Here is a 25,324-nt window from a genome sequence, read left to right on the forward strand (position 1 = left end):
TTTGTTTTAAAAACATTGCTAGTGCTAATGCTAAAGTAAATGTAAAATCTCCTTTACATTCTAACAGAAAATTAGTATAGACTTCCGGGAGTGACAGTCCTTCAAATAATTACACACAAATGCTGTAGTAACGCATAGATAGAGTTTATATGGTGATTCATTCAAGGGAGTTATCCACAATCTCAATCTGGGACTTCTCCACGGTGATTTCCTCAGGAAAGGCGAGAAATTCTGTACTATACTTAGAGCTGATTGGACGATGCGATCTTGTACACGTTTGTTTTGACCAATCAAGGCCACGGATTCGTTTTCGGAGAGGGTGGGTTGGCGGGGGGATTGTGGCACGAACATCTTTACCAGCTAAAATGCACAAAGCGCCTCTCGCTGTTCAACATTCAACAAAAAACGGTGAGTAATTCTGCAAAAGCAGAATTAATTGCAGCGTCCGTTCCTCCATGTTAGATGTAAATGTTTCCCCTGGGCAACCAGTTCAGGGTGTACCCCGCCTACTGCCCGAAGCCAGCTGGAATAGGCTCCAGCACCCCCGCGACCCTTGTGAGGAAAAGCGGTCAAGAAAATGGATGGATGGATGGATGTTTCCCCTGGTGTCCGTGCTTCCTGGTTTAGTCACAGCTGTATGTCACGCCCCAAACACAGTGTCGCTCTGTGTTTGGTCCGAACCACTGATTGGTGGAAATCAACGGGCTCGGTAGATGTATTCTCTAAATACTGCGAGAATTCATCTTGCAGAGCAAAATTAATATATTCTCCCCAATCTGTGAAAAACGTGTTAGATTAAAGGGATATTTGACTCACTGAGCAATTTTTAGTAGTGAAAAGTTTATATTTTGTCCAGAATTTTTTGATAACTTCATTATTTTCCATGAACAATTAATACCTTTAAAAACATTTGTTTCCACTTGGTGTCCACTATAGATGACACCACCTGTGCTGAGGAAGTAGGGGACGACCAATCATGGCTCACTTTGTTGACCAAACTCAGAAAACAGGTGAGCCATGATTGGTCGTTACCTACTTCCTCAGCACAGGTGATGTCATCTTCAGTTGAAAGCAAGATGAAAAAATTGTTTTTAAAGTTCTTAAGTTTTCATGAAAATAATTAAGTTATCAAATTCTGGACAAAATATTAACTTTTTACTGCTGAAAATGGCTCAATGAGTCAAGTGTCCTTCAATAGAGCTCATTTACCACTTTCTTCTTCTACTCTTCCTCTCTAATGTGTGTACTCCATGCATGTGTGGCACCACACTAACCCAAGAGACCAAGGCACGGACAGCAGGAACAGCCATTATTAGGGCCCGAGCAGTGACCGCTGCGAGGTCCCTATTGTATCTGTAAAAATGTTTTTTTTTACTTTTTTTTTCTCCGAAAACAATCACATTTTTGAGGACCTAAAAATGCACGAAAAGTCACCATCTTTGCACACTCGTCAGGCCTAGTGAGAAATACTTTTTAATGTTTAATGGTTCTAAAACACCCCCTAATAGAGCCCTATCCCGGCACGATTGGCCTAGGGCTACGAATATTGACAGGCAAGTGTCGCACCCTGAGACGCATAAAAAAGTCAGTGGAAGCTATATCCTAAAATGTACAGTGTGCTATACATTTTTGAATATCCAATTTTTGGCCCATTTTTGCACATTCAGTGGGATCATACTTTTGCCCCCTTTGCCAACAACAGTTTTCATCTGATTGACTTCAGACTTCGCCTGTATCATCTTAAAACGTGGGACAACTGAGGAAAACATTTTTGGGTTTTCAAAATACTATATGACGGGGGCGGGGCATCACATTTTTCCTTTAATATTTATTTTATCACGTAAGAGGAAATAATGCTGAATAACTCCCCAAGCTAAAAAAAATAATCACAAACTTCACATGTATCTTAATGTCACAGCCACACAAAGACATCTACTAAAATGCGGTTATACATATAGTGCCCCCTAGTAATGACAAGAAATGTCATTCATTACAGTTGTATCTACTGTGTCAAGCCCGTTAAAGGGATCCAGTTAAAAATTTGTCAGAATAGCCAAGGTTTTTTCTATGTAGAAAATTTGGAGGCAGCCACCACCACCTAATTTGCTCACGGGCGCCACCACCTAATTTCGCCTCTAGCCTGAGCGACTGATATCGCTCAACACAGCCTCAGCGACTGATATTGCTCAACACAGCCTCAGCGCTTCAGCTTGGCAGCAAAGTATTTTACCTGCAGTTGCAGCGTTGCGCCATTATGGAGGCGCTATATCAACAGAAGTGCACCGCAAAGACTTGAAGCAACAACCGAAAAAGAAACTGCTTTTTTTCCCCTTTATTTTTCTTTATTGTACCGAAGAAGAAACAGATCACGGAGTAACCGTTGCACAGACACTGTTCCTAATCGACCTGATGCGCCAACACATGGAGATTGAAGCAGATGGTCTCCCAAAGACATTAAAAGAACTTAATTCTCATCTTAAATCTGTGCGGTCAAATACGAAGAACCTGTGGAAAGAAACTGCAGGCAATTCTCTGAGTCCTTTCACACTGATAAGGTTGCCAGGAAGTGGAGCACACTAATTGATGGGTATAAAAGAAAAGTTAAAGACAATAAATAACAAGGTGACAGGAAAAGGAACAATGGGCTTCCAATTTTTTTTCAAAAATGGATGGATATTGACTTTCCAGTGGTTGGCACATCAGTATGTTTTTTTTTTTTTATTCATTACTGAATTAAACTGTCATGCTGGTATGATATCACACGTAGATAATTGATGCATCTATAACTATCACACATGCATTCCCAGCAATAGAAATACAAGCTTGATCCAGATTTACTGTACCGAACTGTTCCATGGCAAAGCAAATTGTACCACTTGGTGGCTTTAACATGACGCAATGATGATGCACCACAAATTAACAAAAAGTATTGTCTTACCCTAGAGCTGTCGTCTTGGGAGCGCTGGTAACGTTTCCAACGGCAACCATAGATGCCAGTAACAAAGGACACAAGAACTTGCTTTTCATAGACCTGTAAGGGTTGGTGTTTCACCATGCTCCTTTAGCCCCAACGCACCACCAGTTTCTTAGCATCCCACACTGGCCTGGGAACCCTGAAGAAGACCAAGATGTTACCAAACTCTTCATCTATTTAGTTAAACTTGTAGCATTATAGCAGTGACGGGAAAATAAAGCTTCATGAACCACATGTTGTTGTTTTTTTTGTTTTGTCTTTTACTCATCTAGATGGAGCTCTTGTCTTAAAGATGCAGTATAATTTTAATCAATTCCCATTGCACTAGCCTTTATCTTTCAACCAAGGGCATCGTCTGTTGGAGTTGTACTTCAAGTCTTGTTACTGACTATGACTAGTAGCAGTGACGTGCGGTCAGGATATTCAAGGTAGGCACTGCCTACCCCAGGCTAAAAATGAAAGTTGAAACCGCTTGGCTTTTTCAATTTATTTTAATTATTTCTTTCATTTCAGAAAGCCTACACTACCTATAGGTTTAAAAGTGACAACATTTGGTGATTTTCATACATCAATTAAAAATGACTCATTACTTCGTCTGGCCTGCAGGTAAAAATGCTGCAAAAATTGGCCTCCTGAAGGCAGACCGCTACTGTGCTTTTCCCAGCCCTGTCCGCGTAGCGATGTGTGTTCGTGCATGCGTAGTCAGTTTCCCAGTAGAAAAGTCCTTTACGCAAATAGGCAGATCGCTACGCAGCCTTTTTACGTCGCTGTATTATTCCTATGCGAACGTACGTTTGCACAGTGTATTCGTGAATTCAAAACACACAGTGCACAGCAAATCGGTAAGATGACGCCACTCTGGAGAATAGAAAACTATTTTCACACCTTTCTTTTGAGGAAAAACGCCATCTTTTGAAAGATGGGAGACGAACGCCTTAGCTACTAGATCTTCAGCAAAGTAAGGGACAAAGAATTATTTGTACTTTTCACAAAGAATGGTGCAAAAGGAAAGATTGGCTTTGTGGATGTGCTTCGATTAACTGGCTGTTTCACTTTACATGGTGTTTGGCATTGCTATTGCCAGCTTGATTTTGTGAAGAATTAGGCTGTTTTACAGGGAGATATTCACTTTATTACATTCTTTCCGGGCGGGTTTGAAATTGTCCGTTTTTTGTCATGCGGCAAATAGGAGGCAGCGTGTGCTGCAACGTTTACTGTGGCTGGCAGACTGCGCACTGGCTGACGGTGGCCCAGAACTTTTGGTGATTGGCAAGTGTTGAGCTGCCGCACTGGAGGCTACTGGAGGATGGGTACAAAGTGAACCCCGCTTGAAGTAAAAAATAAATAAAAAAAGATTGTGGAGCAAAAAATTTAAGACTTCAAAAGAGAGTAATGTTTTTTTTTTAGTTTTTTCTTGTTTCTACCCATACAGAGGAGACATATGTTAAAATTGTTTGAATGTATGGCACCTTGCATCTGAGTATCAAGTATCTTGAGGTCAGGCTGAGTGTCCTCTTTTTTTGGAAATGAAAATATGGTCACCCTAGGATACGTTGTACAATCGCCTGCCAACACACAAATTTGTAATTGGTGTGTGCGTCTCAAATTGCAACTGCCTGCCTACCCAAACCTAGAGCTCACTGCATGTCACTGACTAGTAGTCAAGGTCCGTGGTTTTACCCAAAGTACTACCTAATAAAATACTTAGCTCTCCAGCAGCAAAATACAATAGTGTAGTGTTAATCAAAAATGAGACATAGGTTTAATAACCAAGAAGTGCATTTAATGTTATTCTATGCCATTGTGACATTAGGCACATTATGAACATTAAAACTGCGCTTAAGTATAAATAAAAAAAAGGTTGTTGGGGTGGCCTACCACTAATGATTGAATTAAAGTGTATTGGACAAACTAAGCTAAAAATTCTACCTGAATAAAAGTTTTTCTTAAAATTGAATGTAAATTAAACAGTATTTCGGTAGTCAGGGGTGGAACTACCTACTTTCTCGGGGGTATGCAGACACATGAGAGACCCACACACACACACACACACACACACACACACACACACACACACACAAACACACAAAATAAAACATTTTGCCAACCATTTACCTTGGGTTAGGGTTAGGTTTTGGTCCGATGCCAGTAATATTACAGCAGGTTATCAGTTTAAAGGGAAAAGTAGTATTTTTAAATTTTCCAATGTTCATTCACTGTCCTATCGCATCAATGAACATACATTTTTTTCTATATTATATTACATAAGTGGCACTTAATCTTACAGAAGGCCGACATGTTTCACTGCAATCTTTTTGCCTATGGATACTCGAAGTGTGGTTCTCTGAGGCACCATAGTGTGTGTGCTTCAAAATGCACACCCTTCCAATTTTGGTTGTTGCATTCTTTTAGTTCACCACTAAATGGCACTAAATTCTACACACTGTCACTTTAATCAAAAACAAAATAAGATATATACAGTAATAATAAAATGTAACAGCAGAAGCAACCAGTGCTCTACACATTCTCTGTGATAGAAATATGAAATTATGAGATTTGTACTCAACCCTGGTCCTTGAGGACCCCTATCCAGCCTGTTTTCCATGTTTACCTCAGCCAACAGTGGTGAGGATTGTTATCAGCTTCAATTCAATTGAATTCAATTCATTCACATGTTGAAATACCACAGCTGACATTTGTAATAAAGACAATCTAAACATACATTTACATGTGAAAGAGACACCCCTTAGAAGCTACTTAAGGCTTGCTGGTTAGCTGATCATTTGATCACCTGTGTTGGCTGAGGGAGACATGGAAAATTAGCTACATGGGGTCCCCGAGGACCGGGGTTGAGAACCACAGCTCTATGTTACCGCAATAATGTTACTTATTTTGTCTTTTCACCAAGGTTATTTTAGTTATCAAAAAGTAACGACATAACTAAAACAATAATTCAAAAAACATTTCCGTTAACAAAATAAAATAAAAACAAAAACACTTTTTAAAAACAAAAACTAGAGCTGAAACTACATTTCATTTTTACAAAACTAAAACTATAGTAAATAAGTCTAACTAACTAAGTTATGGCGGCCGTGGCTCAGAGTGTAGAGACAGTCGTTCAGTAACCAGAAGGTCGGCTGTTTAATCCCCACTCTCCAAGTCATGTGCCGTGTCCTTGAGCAAGACTCACACACATTGCCTCCAGTGCTACTCACACTGGTGTATGGAAGGTGCGAATGTTTGGTGGTGGTCGGAGGGGCCCTAGGCGCTCACTGGCAGCCACGCTTTTGACAGCCTGCCCCAGGGCACCTGTAGATACTTAAGTAACTTACCGCCACCACAGTGTGAATGTGTGAGTGCATCAATAATGCAATACATTCCTCTGTAAAGCGTCTTTGAGTGTCTAGTAAGAAGCACTATATAAATATGATGCATTATTATTATTATTATTGTTATTATTTAGCTATAATTACTGTATAGTGATTTTTTTTTTTTTCGTTTTGAGCCTTTGGGTTGATTTTAAATGTGATTTTAAGTAAATTTATTTCTATATTAACCGGAATAAGGACGTCTGAAAGTGTGTCGCACAGAAGTGACGTCATCTAGCAGCAGCCAATAGGTAGCACCTTCAGATGACATCACTCCTAGGAGACAATTTTGCGTGTTTGACTTTTTGCTCCAATGGCTCGCCTCGCTTACTTTTTCATTTAACTCAGCTAAAACACAACGCTATTTAAGAAGTGTGTTACTTTTTTCATTGTTTTTCATGTTCATGAAATCTTGCACACAAGTAATACACAACATTTTTTATTAAATTAAATCTACTAAAACTAACAAAAATGAAGCATTTATGAAATAACCAAAACTCAGAACACTAAAAACAGAGCCGCCCTGGAAAGCAATTAAACTAATAACATTAAAAAACAAGAAACAAAAACAAAGCTCAAAACGAAATAAAAACTAACTATAATGAAAATTCCAAAGCTATATAATAACCATGATTTGCACTGTAATGGCATTGTAATAATAACAGCAAATATGTATTTGCCTAACATCATTGGTTGGTGGAATACTGCAACCTCCAGACAGCAGAGAGCGTTCATGAGGGTGAGAACAGATTAAGGGCAGAGATGCATTGCATGTTATGTATACTCACTAAATAATACAATAACAGACCCAGAGGGCCGATACATTATTATTTAGGTGACTATATTGAAGAAAATATATACATTTGGTAATTTATATGCCCCTAATAATGATGATCAAGCCTTTTTCCATGAATTTTTCTCTCAGCTGTTTGATTTAGCAGCAAACTCTACTATTATTATTGGAGGAGACTTTAACACAGTCTTAAATCCATTAATAGACCGTTCTAATAATACAACATGTAGGCGATTACAATGTCCTAAAGTAATAGGGGAATATATGGATGATTTTGGCCTCGTCGACAGCTGGAGACTTAAAAACCCAAATAAGAAGGAATTTACCTTCTTTTCCGCTGTGCACCGGTCTTTTTCAAGAATTGATTATTTTCTTACAAATAACTCTATTGCTGATAAAACTGTTACAAAAATACATCCTATTATTATTAGCGACCACGCACCAGTCTCACTTTCCCTACAAGTTGATTATACTTTTAAACCACCACCAACATGGCGTTTTAACATCTCTCTGCTAAACGATGCAGAGTTTGATAAAATTATAAGAAAAAAGTGGCCTATCGCCATCTCTTCTCTGGGAAGCTGGGAAAGCAGTAATTAGAGGTAAAATTATATCATATTCATCTTATAAAAAGAAACAGGATCAAAAATTTGAAAATGACTTGGAAGATAAAATTAAACAACTGACGGATGAGTACGCAATAAACCCAAATGACCAAATATGGACTGACTTACAAAATACAAAAATACAGTTAGACGATATACTAACTAAAAAAACAGAGTTTATAATACAACAATTGAGATACAACAACTTTGAATATAATAACAAATCAGGTAAATTTCTTGCAAACCAACTTCAACGCAATCGGGAAAAATCTCTTATAACGGCTATTAAAGGGACAACTGGTGAATGTACACAATCACCAGAAGAAATTAATCAAATTTTTTATAACTATTATCGCAACCTATACTCAGAAACTAACAAACCTAACCCTGAGCATATTGAGGCATTCCTCAGTAGCTTAAATATGCCTCAGTTAACTACTGAATATAAAGATATGTTAGAAGCGCCACTTACTATAAACGAGTTGTACAGTGCTCTAGATAGTATGCCTAATGGCAAGGCACCTGGCCCAGATGGTTATCCGGCTATATTTTTTAAGCACTACTGGTTAATGCTTGCTCCGCTATTCTTAAGAGTAGTAACAGAAATTAAAACTAATGGTTACATACGTCCACACATGAATACAGCAGCAATTAAACTTTTATTAAAGCCAGAAAAAGACCCCACCCTTCCATCAAGTTACCGTCCGATTTCACTAATTAACACTGATATCAAAATTATTACTAAGGCTTTCACATCTAGATTAGAAACAGTAATCTCGACAATTATTCATAGCGACCAAACAGGCTTTATTAAAGATCGCCACTCTACTAATAATATTAGGAGGCTCTTTAACCTTATTAGCATGTCACAGCGGCATGATAAGAAGGCAGTTATTATATCGTTGGATGCAGAAAAAGCTTTTGACAAAGTTAACTGGTCCTTCCTCTTTGCTGTTTTAAATAAATTTGGCTTTGGGAAATCATTTATCCACTGGGTGTCAGTATTATATGATTCTCCCAAAGCTACAGTTACTACTAACGGGATTATATCTAAGAGCTTTATTTTACAGAGAGGCACAAGACAGGGATGCCCATTATCCCCTTTATTATTTGCAATATTTATCGAGCCACTTGCAATAGCCATACGCTAGGAAAGAAGGATTCAAGGAATTCACTCTGGGGTAACAGAACATAAAATTAATCTATATGCCGATGATATTTTACTTTATCTAGAAAACCCGGCGATTTCGTTAGGGGAAGTATTTAACTTAATAACTAAATTCTCACAGTTGTCAGATTATTCTATTAACTGGACAAAATCAACACTTCTACCTATTACAGAAAATTCATGGAACCCTGCAAGCCAGGACCCACATTACTCATTTCCTATAGGTAATTTAAAATACTTAGGCATAAAAATCTCACCAAAATTAACTGATTTAATTCATTTAAATTTTTCTCCACTTCTGGATAACATTCATAGTGACTTGGAACGCTGGAATAATCTTCCTATTTCTTTAATAGGACGAATAGCCACCGTTAAAATGAAAGTTTTACCTAAAATAAACTATTTTTTCTCAATGATTCCATTTAAACCTACGGCTAAATGGTTCCAGTTGTTGGACTTAGCCGTTACAAAATTTTACTGGAAAAAAAAAAAGCAAAGATTAGTCTATCTACTCTTCAGAAAAGTAAATCCAAAGGTGGCCTAGAGGCACCAAATTTTATGTACTACTATATAGCTAACCAGCTACAATATATCGTTCTATGGGCACAACCCAACAGAGATACTAACTGTTGGCTGGAACTAGAACAGAAGGATTGTAATAACCTCAGACTTCTAGATTTACTCTTTATTACAACATCGATTAAGCGACATAATTGTTTTAAAAACCCAATGATCTCCGCCACCCTGACTGCTTGGTGGAAGGCATTAGAAATTACAAAAGCCCAAGTGGAGCCCTGTGGGCTTTCTCCCCTATGGCATAACCCTGACTTTCGAATTAACAACCAAACGTTTTATTTAGGTGTGTGGGAGCAGAAAGGAATCACACATCTTCACCATCTCTTCTCAGATAATATGTTTATATCATATACATCTTTGCTCCAAAAATACAAAACAACAAACGGAAATTTTTTACATTATCTGCAAGTTAAAAATATGATAAAGAAACAAATTCCAACACTTCAGGGTACGCTCCAACCGCCTGGCTTAGCTAAAGATATTACCAAGCTTTCTCCGACAACAACAAAAAAACTTTCAAAAATATATAAGTTACTTTCATATACGGATAAAATGTCTTTACCCATCTTAAAATGGGAGACAGACTTGTCTATAGCTCCGGAATCTGACTTTTGGATTCAAGTTTGTGAAAATGCATTTAAAATGACAAAACACACAAATTTACAACTTATCCAATACAAAATAATCCATAGAACATACATTACTCAATATATGATGAAGAAAATGGGCCTCTCCGACTCCGACATTTGTCTCCAGTGTTTACAAAACACTACAGACACTTATTTTCATGCTTTATGGTTATGCACCCCGGTTATGTATTTCTGGACTAAAGTCTTAGAAAAACTTTCCGCTATCTTGGACTATAGGATACCTTTATCTCCAAACTTGTGTTTGCTAGGTGACCTAACAACAACTGACCTACCACATAAACAATTTCAATCTACACTTGTAGCCCTTACTATCGCTAAAAAAACAATTCTTGTTAACTGGAAAAATAAACAAACTCTGAATATCGACCAATGGTCTAACCTCCTCATAAATCACATTTTAATGGAAAAAATATCGGCCTCAAATAAAAAACAAATATCAAAATTCATAGAAATATGGTCTACGTATATAGAATATTTTAACCTAATTCTGGTTATTTAATTCTGCCTGTTAGCGAGAGCCACCACATCGTGATAACTTACATTGATGTCTCTGCATTTGGCAGTTTGTTACTAATGGTTGTGTTTTTATAGTCAGGAACCCAGTTGCTGCCAACAGGATCGAACAGATTCACCTCCAATGGGCACTAAAGGCTAATATTCGGATTCACTGCATGCCAGGGGACTAACGCTACAGGTGCTATCCCCCCTGGCTGGGCGTGGGCGGGTCTGCCCCTCTGTTGGCTGCTGGGTGGCGGCTGCGTCTTGGTCGTTCCCTGGGTCTCGTGGTGGGTGCTGTGTTGCGGGGCTCTCCCTGGTGTCCGGGGCGGCGCCGCCCCGGCGCGGGTCCGTCGCTCTGGGTCCGGCGACGCGGGTCGGGGCCTGTGGGCCGCCGGGGTGCCCCGTGGTTCCCTCTCCCCTCCCCCTTCCTCCCCCTTGCTTCCTCTCCCTCTTCACCTCTCCCCGCCCGTCCTCCGCCTCCCTGTCCCTTCTCCCTCGTCGCCCTTCCTCCTCCTCTCCCCCTCTCTCTGCGGCCCTGCTGCTGCCTCCTGCCCTTCCTGTCGTCTCCTTCCCCCGTCCCCTCCCCCTCCCCTGTCCGCCCTCCTCCCCCTCCCCTAGGCCGGGGGTTCCGTCCGTGGCCCGGGTCTCGGCGCTCCGGGGGCCGGGGGAGTGGGCGGGATTGGTGTTGTGCCCGCCCCGCTCCGGTGGGCCTCCGGGCACTTCGGGCGGGCCCCGGTATCCGGGGGGCAAGCCCCGCCGGGGTCCCGGTGGGGTGGGTGGGGGTTTTGGTGGGCGGGTGCGCCTCCCCCCCCCGCCCGGTTGGGGGGGGCCCAGCTGGTCGCCCCTCTTAACTCACTGCACTAGTTTTGCACAATACATTTTAGGGCACATAACACACTTTGGGGGGGAGTGGGGTGGGGTGGAGACACCGTCTCCGCCCTGCAGCTCCCCTCCAAATTTTAATGCACCACACAACTGGAGGGGGGGGGGCATCGGTTGGGGCGGCCGCGGTATGAAGCAGTGCTGCGGTCGCCTGTCCGTGTGCACCCCCCCCCATTAATTTATTTTAATGCACCACATACGCTCATTGACATGCCTGGGGGGCGGATGGATCGGAGCAGGGGGGGATATCATTTCCCTCTGCTCCGGTTCACCTGCCCCCAATTTTAATGCACCACACACACACACTTATGTATATACACTGGGTGGGGTCACACACACGGTTTAGGGGTAGAGTTCGCCAGTCGGCGAGCTGGCGAACTTAGTAACAGGGTTAGTTTTTCACTTTGATCGTTGGGGTGACGACCGGGGCCTCTCCCCGCTGGGCCTGGGGTTCGGGGATGCCGCCCGTCCTCCGGTGCCCCCATCTCCCCTTCTGCCCCTGGTGTTCCGTCCCTCCGCGTGGTGGGGTGGGCGCGGGTGCCCTCTCCGCTCCGCTGCCCGGCCCCCTCTTCGGCGCGGATGCCTGGGTGCGGTGTGTCCCCGGGGTCTGGGGTCGGGGGCTGGGGGGCTGTCGGTTGGTGGGGGTGGGGGCGGGGGGCGGGGGGCGGGGGCGGCTTGGTTGGTGGGGGGGTGGTGGTGGGGGTGCCGGGGTGGGGGGTGCTGGGGTGGGGAGGGTGTCTGGGGATTTGGGGACCTGGGGGCGGTTGGGGCTGGGTTGGGGTGGGTGGCGGGGGTGGGGGGCGCGGGGGTCGCGGGGGGAGCGGGGGTTGTGGGCCGGTGGGGTGCCTGGTGGGCCTGCAGTGCCCCGTCCTGCTGCGTTGGGTTGGGGGCGCGGGCCGCGTTGGGGTGGGGGGCGCTCCTGCTCCGGGGTTTGCTCTCCGGCCGGTGGCCCCTGCGGGGCCCGGGGGTCGTCCTTTGGCGCGGCCGCGGCCTGGGGGGCCCTGAGGTGTTGCGCTTGCTCTGTCCTGGCGGGGGTCGACGGCTCCCCTCTTTGGTGGAGATTTTCATGCATGCTAGATCCACCACACCAGCATCTCTCGAGACTCAGACACAATTTGTTTCTCCCTCAGGTCATTGATTCGGTGGAGGCTGATGTCTGTGGATCTCACTCTGCTTCGTCTGTCCTTTCTACCTTTCCTCAGTTTCTCCTTTGGGCCCTTGAGGTTTCCCTGATTTGTTGGAGTTTGGATGTCTTTGGGGTTGGTGAAGGTTAGTGGCCCGGTGGGTGGTGTCTGGTCGGTGCTGGGCTTCGCTTTTCTTTCTTTTCTTTGGTCCCCCTTTGGGTCTCCTGGCGGCCCCACGACTCTGGCTGGATTTTGAAGTGTTCGGTTTAGGTGAACGGTATGGGAATTCTTATTTATTTATTTATTTTTTTCGCACGCACGCACGCACGCACACACACACGCACACACGCACAAACACACATACAAAAAAAAAAAAAAAAGGGAGAACAATGATGATGACATTTCAAATGATCAATACTGAGATCTCCCCAAAAAAAAAAAAAAAAAAAAAAGAAAAGAGTGGGCAGACTTTTTGGAAATAAATGACTCTCCAGACCTATCGCCATCTCTTCTCTGGGAAGCTGGGAAAGCAGTAATTAGAGGTAAAATTATATCATATTCATCTTATAAAAAGAAACAGGATCAAAAATTTGAAAATGACTTGGAAGATAAAATAAAATAAATAGATAAAACAACTGACGGATGAGTACTCAATAAACCCAAATAACCAAATATAGACTGACTTACAAAATACAAAAATACAGTTAGACGATATGCTAACTAAAAAGACAGAGTGTATAATACAACAATTGAGATACAACAACTTTGAATATAATAACAAATCAGGTCCCATCAATTTTTTTTAATGCACCACATACACTCACTGACATGCCTGGGAGGCGGGTGGATCGGAGCAGAGGGGATATCATTTCCCTCTGCTCCGGTTCACCTGCTCCCAATGGTGTCTGGGGGTTTAGGGGCTGGCTGGGGCTGGGTTGGGGTGGATGGCGGGGGTGGATGGGGGGCGTGGGGGGCTGTGGGCCGGTGGGGTTCCTGGCGGGCCTGCAGTGCCCCGTCCTGCTGCGTTGGGTTGGGGGCGCGGGCCGCGTTGGGGTGGGGGGCGCTCCTGCTCCTGGGTTTGCTCTCCGGCCGGTGGGCCCTGCGGGGCCCAGGGGTCGTCCTTTGGCACTGCCGCGGCCTGGGGGGCCCTGAGGTGTTGCGCTTGCTCTGTCCTGGCGGGGGTCGACGGCTCCCCTCTTTGGTGGAGATTTTCATGCACGCCAGATCCACCACACCAGCATCTATCGAAACTCAGACACAATCTTCCTCAGGTCATTGAATCGGTGGAGGCTGGTGTCTGTCCTTCCTTCCTTTCCTCAGTCTCTCCTTTGGTCTCTTGAGGTCTCCCTGATTTGTTGAAATTTAGATGTCTCTGGGGTTGGTGAAGGGCTCTGGTTGGTGGCCTGGTGGGTGGTGTCTGGTCGGTGATGGATTTCACTTTCCTTTCTTTTCTTTGGTCCTTTCTCGGGTTTCCTGACGGCCTCACGGCTCTGGCTGGAAGTGTTCGGTTTAGGGAAACGGTATGGGATTATTTTTATTTTTTTTTATAGGTTTTAGGTGAACTAATGAATGCACGCACGCACGCACGTACATACACATTTTAACCCACATACAAAAATAAATAAAAATACCAAAAAAAAAAAAAATATATATATATATATATATATATATATATTTATATATATATATAAAAAGAAGAGCAATGATGATGACATGTCAAATCGGTAAAATTACCGAATGAACAATACTGAGCTCTCCAGAGAAAAAAATAAATAAATAAATGATGTATTCCTGTCTGTACATACGGTGAAGCCAATGATACATAAAGTACCTGTTTTCAATAGCGATCACTGCTAACTGGGTCATATGATCGTTCCTCATACTCGAACAGGTGTGTCTTGTTGCGTCATTAGCGTGTGTGTATTTAGTCTCCTGTCTCCCCTCTGTCTGTGTCGGTTCATTGTCATTTTCATCCTGTCATGCTGCCAGTTTTTTGTCTTGTTGTCCTCCCCACGTTTTGTTTTACTGCCATTTGGAGTTCACTTTTGTTTTGAATGATTAAATTCCTTTTTTGTCCATCACCTCTGCCTCCTTGCCCTGCTTCCCTGCATTTGGGTCCTCCACCAAACTTCACCTCTTGACAATGTGGGCCTTGAGTTTGACAACTATGGTCTACAGGTTATGCCCCTCCTCTCTAATCTAAACAAATGTTTGCGGGAGCGGGGCAATGACCTTGTAACACATGTTAAGAGAGGTTTGTTTACACAAAACATGGTGATTATGATGACTAAACCAGACTTTGTTTTGGGTAAAAACTGTCTGTGTTGGGACGTCAACATATACAATGCAATACATGAAAAAAAAAGGCCATAAAAATGGGGTATGGTATGAAATTTTATTTGAAATTTAAAACAACAACTACTGAGCTTTGTGTGATTATTTTTAACTCTTTGACTGCCAGACGTTTTCAGAAACGGGATGTCGCCAGTGCCAGCAGATTTAAGCATTTTGACTGATCTCCTCAGCCTCCCAGGTAAGGTCTATTCAGGGGTGCTGGAGAGGAGGGTCCGTCGGGAGGTCGAAACTCGGATTCAGGAGGAGCAGTGTGGTTTTCGTCCCGGCCGTGGAACAGTGGACCAGCTCTACACCCTCAGCAGGGTCCTCGAGGGTTCGTGGGAGTTCGCCCAACCAGTCCACATGTGCTTTGTGGACTTGGAGAAGGCGTTTGACCGTGTCCCTCGGGGAATCCTGTGGGGGGTGCTTCAGGAGTATGGGGTACCGAGCCCCCTGATACGGGCTATTCGGTCCTTGTACAACCGATGTCAGAGTTTGGTCCGCATTGCCGGCAGTAAGTCGAATTTGTTTCCTGTGAGGGTTGGACTCCGCCAAGGTTGCCCTTTGTCACTGATTCTGTTCATAACTTTTATGGACAGAATTTCTAGGCGCAGCCGAGTCGTTGAGGGGGTCCGGTTTGGTGGCCTCAGCATTGCATCTCTGCTTTTTGCAGATGATGTGGTGCTGTTGGCTTCTTCAAGCCGTGATCTCCAGCTATCACTGGAGCGGTTCACAGCCGAGTGTGAAGCGGTTGGGATGAGGATCAGGACCTCCAAATCTGAGACCATGGTCCTCAGTCGGAAAAGGGTGGCGTGCCCTCTCCGGGTCGGGGATGAGATCCTGCCCCAAGTGGAGGAGTTCAAGTATCTTGGGGTCTTGTTCACGAGTGAGGGTAGGTTAGAGCGGGAGATCGACAGGCAGATCGGTGCAGCGTCTGCAGTGATGCGGACGCTGTATCGGTCCGTTGTAGTGAAGAAGGAGCTGAGCCGAAAGGCAAAGCTCTCGATTTACCGGTCGATCTACGTTCCTGCCCTCACCTATGGTCACGAGCTGTGGGTCGTGACCGAAAGAACAAGATCCCGGATACAAGCGGCCGAAATGAGTTTCCTCCGCAGGGTAGCCGGGCTCTCCCTTAGAGATAGGGTGAGAAGCTCGGTCATCCAGGAGGGACTCAGCGTTGAGCCGCTACTTCTCCACGTTGAGAGGAACCAGTTGAGGTGGCTCAGGCATCTGGTTCGGATGCCCCCTGGACGCCTCCCTGGGGAGGTGTTCCGGGCATGGCCTACCGGCGGGAGGCCCCGGGGACGACCCAGGACACGCTGGAGAGACTACGTCTCTCGGTTGGCCTTGCGACCCAACCCCGGATAAGCGGAAGAAGACGGACGGACGGACAGACGGACGGACGGACTGATCTTTCAAGGTCCACAGAAAATGTTGTGTTTGGACTATGGAAACACACATACTACCAAATGAAAGATTGAACTCTCATCTTTCATCAGAAAAAAAAGTTTGTTTCTACCTTATTCCGTTCTTCAGTAATCAACAATAGAAAATGGTTAGTTTCACCGAAATGCTTTACTTCTGTAAAACACTATCACCAACAATGAAAAAGCTTTTTTTGGTTGCAAAATACGTTTATTTCCATTCAACAGTGTAACAATTTGACAAAACAATTTTGCAAACTATTTACAAATGTGTGCAACTGTGGTACTATTTACAATTATGTGGATGTTTCAAATACAGTTTTTCTTTTTGTAACGCTCCCATGCGTGCAAGGAGACGCAGCAGGATTTGCACAACAGATTAGTTTCACTTGCGATGGCTCCTTTCGCGTGCAGACGTTACACTTTCTTGACGGCCTTTTTTTCCCGGGGAATAGCAAGTAGCAGACTGTACCCGCTCCTCCGATGAATATGCATTGGACTCGGGGCACTCGTCGTCCGATTGAACGTCCACCTGAGCGTGCTCGGTTGTGCTCCGCGTTTTCCGGCGTTAGCATCGCTAGCCGGTGAACCTTTATGACGTCGCCATAGCCGCCGCGTCAACGCTTGCAACTTCAGCGTCAACCTCGGAGTCACCATCATCATCATTGATGATGATCATCGTCGTCATCAATGTGCTCTTTAGCGTTGGTCGATGCCTTTCGTCTTTGAAAAAAATTCCCAAGTGTGAGCTGCCTGGAACCGGTCGCCATTGTTCGCTTCTTCAGCCATCTAGCTCTGCCTCACGTCTTCTACTGCGCGTCAATGCTTCCAACCTCGGAGTCACCATCATCATCATCGATGATGATCATCGTCGTCATCAATGTGCTCTTTAGCGTTGGTCGATGCTTTTCGTCTTTGAAAAAAACTGCTCGACCGTGAGCTGCTTGCAACCGGTCGCCATGTTTTCTTCCCTTCCCCAGCCATTGTCCCCTCTAGCTCCGCCTCACGTCTTCTACTGACGCCTACCCAATCTTGTCAAAAGAAAGCCATTGCTGCCATCTAGGGGCCAAAAATAGTCATTAGGCTAACTTGATCTGCTTGAAACTTTCACAGCAGCTGGCCAAGGCTTTCCTCCACCCGTTTCAAAAAATAAAAAATAAAAAAATTGGATGACGTCTTTTAACGTCATTGGCGGCCCTCCGTAGGTTTTTACTTGACGTCTTTTAACGTCCATGGCAGTCAAAGAGTTAATGGCTAATTTTTAGCCATCAATAAAAACAAGTACAGTCTTAAAACATCATGTGACACGCATCCCTCTCTCCCAAATTCATTCTGCCACAGAGAAAAAAAATTTCATTGCCTTAGTAGCAGGTAGGAATGGCGTAGCACAGAAGATCGACTATTTGACTAACAGTATATCATGGCTTTTTGGATATCATATCGCTTCACATATCTTCTTTTTTTTTCTTTTAGAATGATTTTAGACAAAAGAAAATAAGGCAACATTACTTTTACTGTTGAGATCAATATTGTGAAAAGGCTTTAATCAAGCCACAATGGACTGTATGCATGCAACACTTCCGCTTTCGATGTCATAAGGCAGTGGTTCTCAACTCCTGTCCTCAAATACACCTATCCAACCTGTTTTCCATGCTAGTGTTTACATGCAGTCAATATTCGGGTTAAGGTCAGAATTCTGGTTTCTGAAACAATCGAGGTAACTCGTTTGCATGCGTAGCGGAAAGAGTTACTCCCGTTTACATGCTCATTTGTGCTTGATTGGAATAACCCGTTCGGACCACAACGCGCAGACAACATAATTAGGTAAGCAACGTCATTTCCACTTTTAACTTACTATACGTTCAATAAAAGACATTATATTTATGTCACTCACCACGCTAAATTAAGTAGTCAGTTTCCTCCTTGCTCCAGAAGTGTGATTCTTTGCTGCGACATGTTTATTGACAACGGCTTGAGTATTTCCGGTGGGTTACATGCTAGAAGCATGGACTTGTATTTACTGTATGTGTGTATAGGCACAAACTGTAGCATTTTTTCCGTAGAGACACACAATAACGTGAAAACGCAGCAGAGAAATCAATGTATTCAAGGGAGGCTCCTTTAGCAAGTAGGACGGAGCTGCGCATACAAGTCTTGACTACATAGACCAAGATTTCTTGAGAATCAAACAAGCAAAAAGAAGAAAAGAAGTCAAAGAAAAAAATAGCGAGGATGCGCACAATGAAAAATGAAATGAAATGAAAAAGTATTGAGGTATTTTGAATGTGTTTATATGAGCAAGAATTCCGGATATGAAAGGAGTAACCCAGGGGTCTTATTAGGATTTTTAAAAACCCGAATAAGAGCATATTCGGATTATTGCGCATGTTTACATGGCTTTACAAAACCCGAATATAGGCAATATTCGGGTTTTAAAATTGTTATGCATGCATGTAAACGAAGTCCATGTCTCTAACAGCCAACACAGGTGTTATAAACGATCAGCTGATCAGCCAGCTCTGCATGAAGCCTGATAACGATCCTCTGCTGTGTTGGCTGAAGGAGATATGGAAAACAGGCTGAATAGGAGTACTTGAGGACCGAGGTTGAGAACCACTGTCGTAAGGCACCGAAACTTACAGTGCGGGGAGGCTTTAGCAGAGCAGACTGTTGATGTGATGTAAAACTCTAAGCCTAAATCCTTAACCCACTCAGAACAGGAGCCGCTCCTTTCCTTTAAGGAGGACGCAGCTAATAGTTACATAAAAATGTGGCTTCACATTTATTGTTATTTTTACACTCAGAACAGGAGCCGCTCCTTTCCTTTAAGGAGGACGCAGCTAATAGTTACATAAAAATGTGGCTTCACATTTATTGTTATTTTTACAAAATACCCCAGTTTTTGTGTTGCTCATATCATTCATAAGCATTACTATAGTGACCTCACCATATTAAAGCGTTGTTATTACCCTTGTTATGGTGTTTGTGCTGCTAGTACATGTACATAAAAATACATAGTGGATTTGCGTTGTTGTAGCCTGCTATTAATCAGCTGGCGAACAGCTAAGTATCCCCAACCCCAACCCACTGGGTTGCCGAGTCCGCGAAAGTTGTGGACTTGTATGAACCGGTCCGTGGTAGAAAAAAAGGTTGGAGACCACTGGTCTATACGCCTTTTAAAGTCTCTTAATAATGATGCGCCACAGGTGCAGGCACTGAAAACAAGCAAAACACAACAAGACTGAGAGCAGATCCATGACAAATACAAGGGTACGATTTGCTAACGCTAGAACCATAGATGTCATTTTGCTTCTCACGCTTCGATGTGTTGTACATAGATTATCGATGTACCTGGCCTTTTGACTTTTCCTGTATATGTTGTATGTATACTGCCATTTTATTGAATTAAAAAAACTAAAATATGTATGAGTCATTATTCCTGTGCCGCAGAGGGTGCCGCCGGATTTCCATAGCAACCACTTTTCAGTGACGGCATTAAGAGAAAAGTCACCATGGTAAATAAAAAACACTTATACAGTAGAGGCATTACATCTACTTCACAATATTGACAAGGCTGAGATCATCAGATATGGTCGGCAAAGAGGAGTGCTGCCCAAGGTGCTTATAGCTTACAGTAAAAATGTGGCATTTCATGACATTTAGCTGGGGGACAACAGGCTCTGACGGACACCCGCACCTGTCTGCTTCAGAGTGGGAAGGACGGTACTATGTGGACTGTGGACTCTGGTGGTACCGTCATAAACAGAGATAATCTGGTCTTTTAAAAATAAAATATTTTTAAGCCTCGGCTAATCAATTAACCGGAAGTACAGTACGTTTTTTAAATTATTTTAAATGTGCGGCCCACAAGAGCCCGGTCCAAAGTGGCCCACGGCCTGGGACTGGTCCGCGGCCAGGTGGTTGGGGCCCACTAGCGTAGACAACAGCTGCCTGGTGTTGGATTATTCCTTGCCCACTGCCTGTGTGTCAAGTGTGCTCTGTTCTCCTTGTTACAATCTCATAGTCTACCTAGCCTTGTCTCATGTCCGCACCTGCGTGTTAAGTATTTGCCATGTTGCTTTATGTTCTAATCATTGGTTTGTTTTTGTGCTATCTTGCTTATAATTTTCTAGCAAGTGTTTTTCGTTATTTCTTTTGCTCCTTGCCTTTTGCAAGAGTTTTTCGTTAATATTATTTCTGGTTCTTTGTTGCCAGTGTTTTTGTTATTCCTGTAAGTATAATACTTTTTTTTTGAATAAACCAAACAGTATTTTCCTTATTTGGTCTACGTTTTGGGATCCCTTATTTAACGGTACCCCAAGAATGCAACAGAATTGTCGACAGCTGGATAAATTAATCAGCAGTAAGAAAATGCAGAGAACACACTTGATGCTTTCTCTAACTAAAAATGTATCCCTGCGAATTAGGGCTAGGTTTAAAAAAATCGAATAATTAATATCGAATTGATTTTAATCTTCGAGCCTGATATCGAAAAAAATTAAGAATTTTAAAGGCCAATTTTTTTGTATATTAGTTGAAAAAAATAATTATTTACTGCTCACGTGAATTTAATTTTTTTTTTTTTTTTTAATGAAAGACCTGACTTATTGCACTTTAAAGGTGCACTGTGCAGTTTAAAAAGGTAATATTAAAGCTTTTTCTACATCAGGCATGCTCCACCAATGCCCAGATGACTACGAAGAGCCCTGACTGTTTTACTCTGACTGCACCTATCAGCTTTTATCTTCCTTTTATAGTAGAGTGTGCGGACCCTCACACTCCACAGTTTCCTTGGGGAGGGAAGGGGCGAAGTTTTTCTTACCTCAATTCAAGTCATTTCTTCGTTTGTCAACTGTGGCTGTCACTTTAATATTGTGCACGTACTCACACGCGCACCATGAACGAGCCTGACACAGATGCTGCAGTTAGGCTTTGGGCCAGAGGTGGCAGTCGCAAGTAAAAAAAAAGTGACAAACCTCACAATGATCCTCTAAGACAATTCAGAATCTTTTTAATTCATATTTACAATAATTGAATTAGAATTATGAAAATATTTTCATCTCATACTTGCTGATGTCAATGTTTGTGTAACACTTAAGTGATTATAACACGCGTTACTTTCATTGATAAACTAAACCATTTAACCAGTTACTGCCTCCGCAAAGTTTTATTTACAATTTAATGTTTGTGGAGTTTTTATCATGTCCTTGATAATTAAGAATTGATGTTCCATTATTAATCAGTATGGATTGAATTGAAGCAAATCAAATCGATTCGGGAAAAATCTAAATCGAATCGAATGGAACTCTTGTGAATCGAAATTGAATAAATTGAGGACATTTGAATCCATACCCAGCCCTACTGCGAATGTTAACAACCCACCGTCTCTACTGCTCAACATGAGAGAGAGAAAACAAAGCAGAGTTAGAACCGGTCTATGTGGGCACACAGCAGTGATACCTCGATGTACAGATATCTTCTCTTCTTCGACGTCATGACAAATACATGCACGCACGCACACACACACGCACACAATGATGAAAAAATACCCCAAAAAGTTCACAATTGATAAAAGGTTCTCTGAATAAAAACTGCTTCAAAACAACGGCAACTGTCATTACAGGAAAAGGCAGTGCCTTATGAGATTTTTCTGGAAATACGTCACACCATTTTGTGCATAAAGCCCATATTTGCCTTGATTTGCCCATGTTGAAATTGCTGGATTAAGTCCCACAAACTTCAAACTTGTTTTAAGGTGACAATATTTCTTCAATACAATACAGGGGGTCCGAATGATTTATGGCAGAGAGTTTAATTGCTATGTGGCAATGCAACCTAAATTTGTACATATCCTTACTATAGAGTAAGGTACACCTCTCTGGAGGCGATGGAGAGAGTGCTTGTTTGGATTGTAATTGTATTATCTATTCTCTGTTTGTCTCTTTTATGTTAGTTTATGGACTTTATTTAAGTATGAAATCAAGTTTGATTGATTGATTGATTTATTGATTAATTGATTGAGTGACTGATTGATTGAATGAATCAACTAATACTTGAGAAAATTAATAAGACTAATCTGTCTGGTCGTATCTCTGTCATTGTTTCTTCTTTTCAGTTTTCCATCATTAACTCCATGAAAATTCTATACATATTATAAACAAGCATTCACACCACTGGACAATTTCGAGCTTTATGCCAGCATGGATTTAACCTCTTATCTTTTAGCTCTGTTTAACTCACTGACAAATTCAGTTGTTCATTAAACACCTCACTGTAGTTGTTTGTGTAATACAGTCAATGTTGTGGTCTGATGCAGTAAAACCTCATAGAAAGAACAGAGCCTAAGGAAATTAATGCCACTTAAATAATGACATCCAAAACAATTGAAAAGTGGCTGTCATTGATATATAGAACATAAGCCAAAGTGAGACTAGTTTCCTTACCGCAACACAGGACGACTTGAAAACGTCAAAATGTCTTGATTAAACCGTTTTCCCCCTCAGGTGTTGACATGACGTCGTTCATTCAAAGTACATTTGAAGTTTCTCTCTTCAGACGCAGCCAGCAAACTGTCACACATCAGTCTAAGGTTTACCCAAAACACAAAAGAGGTGGGACCCGGCAAAAGAAAAGGCAGCATTAAAGTGTTATAATCTTTTGTTAAATAGCTGTTGCTCTGGAGACAGACGCAACTGTACCTCTCATTCGCGTGTAATCCGCTCCTCCGTGAGTGGGAGGAGCTATATGGTTCACATTGCGAAGGAGGAGGGGGATGGGGGCGGCATGCTAGTTTTCCATATTTTATGGAGCCAAATTGTCCCGAGACAAAACTAATACAAAATTGCTTGAATTAAGAAGAAACAAGACAGAGGACAATAATCAGAGATTAAAAGCAGCTCTATAAAGGTGTGTTTAGATAGGAGTCTTTTAATCTCTGATTATTGTCCTTTGTCTTGTTTCTTCTGACTGAGTTTATTCCACATAATGTATTGTTGAGATGTTTCTTTTAGTTGTAAATATTTAGAAGTCTTGCTTATAGTTTTCTGTTGACTCGTTTTTATCAGTTTTATTTTTGTAAAGTGTCTTCGAGACTTTTGAAACGCGCTATACAAATAAAATGTATTAACAGTGACAGAAAGTACACACGCACTTAAATCAGCTTTTTTGTTGTGTTTTTCTTGGTGTTGTCTTCATACTTGTTGAAGCATTTCTTTTTTTATCAAGGTTGAGCTGGACAAATAAAATGTTATGATGTTTTTTTTGTCTTTGAAAACATAATTTAAAAAAAGTTAAAGTCTGTTTTTCAAAAATATTGGAGACAAAAAAAAACTACACTAGAATGTCACAATTTACTCACAAATTGACTTGTGTGTGTGCTGCCTGTAATGGCTCTGTTTAATGACTACTATATACAACAGATGGAAGTATCTAGGCTATGTTTACACTGCAGGCAAATGTGACCCAGATCGGATTTTTTGCCCAAATGCGACCTGTATCTGACTTTTTTTATGTCACTCTGAATGACTCAATTCCAATTTTTTCATATCCGACCTGGGTCACTTTCATATGTGGTCCTAGATCGGATACGTATCCAATTATTTGCAATGCGACCGCAGTCTGAACGGCCAGGTCACATATATCCGACCTCGACGTCATCAAAAGTCCAATATGCACTCAGCGCCGCGAGGGGGTGGGGTATGGTGCTGGGTTGGGGGTGCATTAAGTTTGGTTTATGCTTGACGCTTTTGTGAGGTCCGCACGGCTCAGGAGATGTACGTGAATTAGCAAAGTTGTTTCGAGTAACAGTTGTGACTTTATACTTGACTTTAATTTAATCCCACTTCTATGTAGTTAGCTAGGTTCCCTCCCCTCAAAAAATAGTTCGCAAACGGTTTTATTTTTTAATATACCTTGATGCCGACGCTCTACTTCCTGTCCGGCATGTGTAATTTTTTCAGCTACATGAAAATCTGCAAGCGTTTCGCATGTGGCATCCGGAAAAAGTAGAACGCTTGCGGAAACCTTTCGCAGCGCCGCATCCCTTCCGCACCGCATATGCAATATGCAACGCACTACAGTTGGTGTGAATTGACACGCAGACTCAAATGCTTTCTATTCCTTGCGGCGGCCCTATGGAAAACGCACCGCGTCCGTTCCGCAGACAGTGTGAATTGGGCATTATAAAAGTCCGTGGCCCTGACACGCTGGACCATAGGTATTTACTTCCGCAAACACATCGTTGTTAGTGACGTTGGATCTTTTTCTGTGCATGCGGGTCACTTTGGGGACACATTACGTCCACACAGCAGACAGACTAAGGTCACAATTGATAGGTAATGTGAACGCTTACTCAAAAAAAATCTGATTCCACCCCAAAAATCTGAATTGAGCATTAAGACCTGCAGTGTGAACGTAGCCCTAATTGTTCTTCCTGTCACTATACATCACTGAAAAGCATACTATGTTGTAGTGGTTGGGAATCACTGGTGTTGCCCTCTTACTGTCATGAGTAAGATAAAGTCATCAACATCAGTGACTGATTTTGACTGACTGTTTTATAGGTCCGCGACCTCCAACTCTCACTAGAGCGGTTCGCAGCCGAGTGTGAATCGGAAGTGAAGAATCTTGGGGTCTTGTTTACGAGTGAGGGCAGGATGGAGCGGGAGATCGACAGGCGGATTGGTGCCACGTCTGCAGTGATGGGGACTCTGTATCAGTGCTGAGCCAAAAGGAGAAGCTTTCTATTTACGGGTCGAGCTATGTTTCTACCCTCACTTATGGTCACGAACTGTGAGTCGTGACCAAAAGAACAAGATCTCGGATACAAGCGGCTGAAATGCGTTTCTTCCGGAGGGTGCCCGGGCTCTCTATCTCTCTCTTGGAGATAGTGTGAGAAGCTCATCAGGGACTCAGAGTCAAGCCGCTACT

General features: G+C 42.7%; 1 protein-coding gene across 4 annotated transcripts in view; it reads right to left on the minus strand.

Moving 5' to 3' along the window:
• gdpd5a (glycerophosphodiester phosphodiesterase domain containing 5a) overlaps nucleotides 1-23,140 on the minus strand; it is a 105,198-nt gene extending 82,058 nt beyond the window's left edge. For 3 of the 4 annotated variants that reach the window (XM_077547499.1, XM_077547498.1, XM_077547496.1), the window contains exons 1-2: nucleotides 22,840-23,110; nucleotides 2,939-3,113 (exon numbers count right to left, since the gene is read on the minus strand). In XM_077547499.1, coding sequence (XP_077403625.1) covers nucleotides 2,939-3,055 — 117 coding nt within the window. In that variant the 5' untranslated portion in view covers nucleotides 3,056-3,113; nucleotides 22,840-23,110. Of the gene's footprint in view, nucleotides 1-2,938; nucleotides 3,114-22,839 lie in introns of all 4 variants that reach the window. The other variant, XM_077547497.1, reaches the window with a different exon arrangement.
• Nucleotides 23,141-25,324: the final 2,184 nt, after the last annotated feature.

The sequence above is a fragment of the Vanacampus margaritifer genome, chromosome 16 (genome assembly GCF_051991255.1).
Source record: "Vanacampus margaritifer isolate UIUO_Vmar chromosome 16, RoL_Vmar_1.0, whole genome shotgun sequence".
Classification (NCBI taxonomy): domain Eukaryota; kingdom Metazoa; phylum Chordata; class Actinopteri; order Syngnathiformes; family Syngnathidae; genus Vanacampus; species Vanacampus margaritifer.